At 33.0% G+C, this 3,828-nt stretch overlaps 1 protein-coding gene across 1 annotated transcript; it reads right to left on the bottom strand.

Annotated features, from left to right (window-relative positions):
• On the bottom strand, positions 1-1,679 carry LOC120580626 (pentatricopeptide repeat-containing protein At4g04790, mitochondrial-like). The gene is made up of 6 exons (XM_039834650.1): positions 1,587-1,679; positions 1,318-1,437; positions 764-868; positions 470-597; positions 283-391; positions 1-168 (listed from the first exon to the last, which is right to left on the bottom strand). Exons 1-6 carry the CDS (start codon positions 1,665-1,667, stop codon positions 1-3), a joined length of 711 nt encoding a protein of 236 aa, XP_039690584.1. The 5' UTR covers positions 1,668-1,679.
• Between the last annotated feature and the right edge of the window lie 2,149 nt (positions 1,680-3,828).

Here is a 3,828-nt window from a genome sequence, read left to right as displayed (position 1 = left end):
TCAAATCAAATGAGCATTATTCAAATCTCTTGATATGGCACAAAGAGTTAGGAGACCATCAAGACACATTTTTGAAGGAACAAGGCCAAGCTCTTTTTTTATTAGATCCAGCAAGTCCATTCCAAATTGCAAATATGTGGATCCATATTTCAAAATTAGAAAATACGCCTATACATATATGAGACCAATATGTCATGCTTCATACGTGACGAAATATTAAACCAAAATCTAATTCTTATAATCGTGAATCCTTATTCAAGTCATAAGGTAACAAAAACTTACTTCATCAAAAAAATCATGTCCCTTTCTTTTTAAATAAAAAGGATCACCTCTCTTGAATGCATCATTTTTGTAATACTCCTTAAGTTGTTTAAACAATTGAATGGTAGAACTGCGAAATATACAATAAACATAAACAAATGGCAGAATAAAATCATAATTTAATATTGAGAAAAAAGAACCGCCATACCTTAAATTTTTGTTTTGAACGGAGTACCGAATAGCCCAGCTGAAACCGTCAACCCAATCTTGACCACTCAACTCCTTGAGTAGGAGAAGCACCCTCTCCAACTCGCCATGTAAATTACATAACACATCCTAAGATTAATGTACAATGATTGATGAGTTTTAAGGTTGAAAGTGGAAGGTATAGAAATTTATAATAATCTAAAACCCTACCATGAGACTTGCAACATGCTATGTCCTTTACAAGGTCACTCCAAAAGAGAAATTGTAGAAAGACAACATATTTACACAAACATACCTGTTTTTCTGCATCAAATTCACCGCAAGCTGCATATGCATGAATCAGGGATACAAAAACTTCTTTTGTCAAGTGAATCCCAGATTGTTCCATCTCTTCATAATACTATAGATAAATATTCTAATTAACAACTCGATTATTGAAAAATCAAATCTTAATCTCAATACTTGATTTAAAACTAAACGAAAGTCGCTGAAATTATGTGAATATAAGGATTTTTTTTTTTTTTGGAAAGTAAATTATATATACAATAAAAGGATCTCGAATAAACAAAGAGAATAAGCACACCAAAGGTGACCCAAGGAAAGAAAAAAAAAAACCCAACAGTAACATAAAAAGAACACATGCAACACTACTAGGGGGAACTAAAAAACCAACACTGTCACAAAAACAACACAAGAAATCTCCCTCCCTAGTAGCACCCAAAACAAAGGAAGAATGGACCAAACCAACTCCACTAGAGAGATAAGACACATGAAATCAGGAATCAGATCAAAAAAACCCGCTCAAAGGCCCCCAAACTTGAATATATGAAATTATTAAACTCATCGTACTTTTTTAATCTCTTCTTTTGTTGCACAATTGCCAATCAAATAGCTGAAAGTGTATGAATCGAGCTTTATGTTGGCATCTCGCATTTGTTTGAGAACCCTCAACCCACCACTGATGTTTTTCTACAATATCGAAAAAGTGAGAATATGGAAGAACTATTTTATATAGATTTCATACACTCAATTAAATATATTTTTAATGAATGAAGTTAGTAAAGAGAGAAGCTTTCATATTTGAAAATTTGAGAGAGAACACAATCCAACAATGATACCTCGAAAAAATATCCTGCCATAATAGCATTATACATTGTTGTTTTGTATTTGAAATACTTTTCTTGCAATTCATTAACCATCTTGTATGCAGATTCAAACTGCATAATGAAAGTAAATACATTACTAGGTTAGTAAAAAGCTTTCTTTCAAAAGATATCATTGTAGAAAACAAGCATACATTAAGAAATAAAAAAAAATAAAAATAAAAAGGTAAAAACTTACATCTTTCCTCACTACACAAGAATGTACCAAAAGCCTGCAAATCTCTCCATTTAACTCGAAACGGTGGGGATGGCTTCTTATGATGGAATAGATTTTAAAATACTTGATTTTCAATATAGCAAAATGAATAGAAAATGAACAAACATATATTAGTAAAACAAGACAAACAAGAAACAATGTTATAGGTGTTATCCCAACTCTCTCATTAATGGTGTCATTCCAAATCCTATCTCGTAGTTTTGTGCCACTCATCCAACGCAACATATTGTGCTAAGAAATGGATTAGAATATAATTCAAAGAAGAAGAAAAAACAAAAACAAAAACAAAAAAACAGGGAATCTGCTTTACGTAAGATATATTGTACCTGATCAGTTTTCAAGCAAGTCTCTAATAGATATTGCAATACATGCAAATTCTGGATCTTTTCTATGACATACTCAACCTTGAAATTATCAACATACCATCTATAGTCTATATTTAAGAACCATGCCTTGTTGTAACTTTGGCTTTCACAAAGTTGTTGCGTATTCTCAAGAAGCTTAAGCTTCTTCTCAACAGGAGGAGCTACAATACATTTGAATTAAGTCTAACAGTAAATTTCACAAACAGTTTGTGTTCATTCAAAATAGAAGAAAACTGTGATACACATTAGTTTTAGTTACCTGCGGAAGAAGCATCATGGAGTTTGCGGGACGAGAGAATCAGATTCCATGAAGACGATGTTCTGCGAAAGTTTTGTAATTTTTTTAGGCAAAAGGCGCGCATCTTATTCTTTCAGCTGCACACTCACAAGTGAGACAAATCGGAAATTTGTAGCCTAACCCTTATTATTAAAGCAACAACTTAACCCTAACCCTATATGAACAAAATTACTAAAAACCCCTATAATTAAACCTCCAATCCCGCAATTGTTTCTAACATAATGAATGATATGTAGGAAAACAATGGAACAGAACAAAAACAGTAAAAGTTGTTTACCATAAAAACAATGCAAACGTTTTTTTTTACCATAAAAAAGTCTACATATATTCTTAATATCAGTTTCAGATAGTCTTAATAATTTAAACATTTCAAGTTACAACAAATTATTTATTTAATGTTGAATAATAGTACTTTCGATATAATATAAAGTATTCCGTGCAAAGTGCATACTAATTGTGGATCAATGAGTTGATTAATGTTGATCATTTGAATGTGGAGGTCGATTAGGATTGTATTTGGCAATTGAAAGTTTCTCCTAAAGAGAAGAATTTATTCGTAATGTTCTGCTTCATATAATTCGATTGATAGAAAGAGCAGCGGATTGTTCTCCTTTATGTGCTGTCTGGGAAGAAATGGGAGATAACACACTTCACCTCTTTTTTTCAATGTGAATTGAGTATAGAATGCTGGCGAAATGGTGATTTGAACATTTTCCAGCCCAGGAAACAGATTTAAAAAGCATTTTTTTTCACTGCATTACGTCAGTTCAACCCGATAAAGTGTCTTTTTTTGTGGTAATTATTTGGAGTAAAAGTCGTTTGCAATATCCATATTTGGGAGAATACTTCCAAGATGCCTTGTCAGATCTTTTGGTGCGCAGTTCAGCTGTTACAGTGCTGTATCGCAGCCAAAGATCGGGTGCAACCGTGCAAACACGTACCAATATCAGCGCAGGTTGAATAGCAGAGTTGCAGTGGATAAAACCAGACCTGTTGAAACTAAAATGCAATATAGATGCACCATTTACTATCAATCAAAACCGATTCGGTGCAGGGATGTGCATCAGAGCTGAGAACGGCTGCGTTGTCCTTTCTTGACCGGAATGACACTCCTATTTATTCGGTTGATGAAGGTGAAGAATATCATTTACTTTCCGCTATTCGGTGGTTTCGTGATTTGCAGCTATAGAGTAACATTTGAGCTTCATTCTAAGTGAGAGTTGATAGTTTTCACTTCACAAAGGAAGATGTGACGGAGTTTAGCATTATTAGATTTGATTATACTATTGTAGACATTTGTCCTCTCTTTATTTTAAT

This window comes from Medicago truncatula, chromosome 5 (assembly GCF_003473485.1).
Source record: "Medicago truncatula cultivar Jemalong A17 chromosome 5, MtrunA17r5.0-ANR, whole genome shotgun sequence".
Lineage (NCBI taxonomy): Eukaryota > Viridiplantae > Streptophyta > Magnoliopsida > Fabales > Fabaceae > Medicago > Medicago truncatula.
This window is presented reverse-complemented; position numbering and strand designations above follow the sequence as displayed.

Coding starts and splice junctions, on each gene's coding strand:
- LOC120580626 (XM_039834650.1), bottom strand. CDS start 1,667: ATGGTTAATGAATTGCAAGAAAAGTATTTCAAATACAAAACAACAATG. Junction 869..1,317: donor CAAAAGAAGAGATTAAAAAA/GTACGATGAGTT, acceptor ATTTATCTATAG/TATTATGAAGAGATGGAACA. Junction 169..282: donor GACATGATTTTTTTGATGAA/GTAAGTTTTTGT, acceptor ATATATGTATAG/GCGTATTTTCTAATTTTGAA.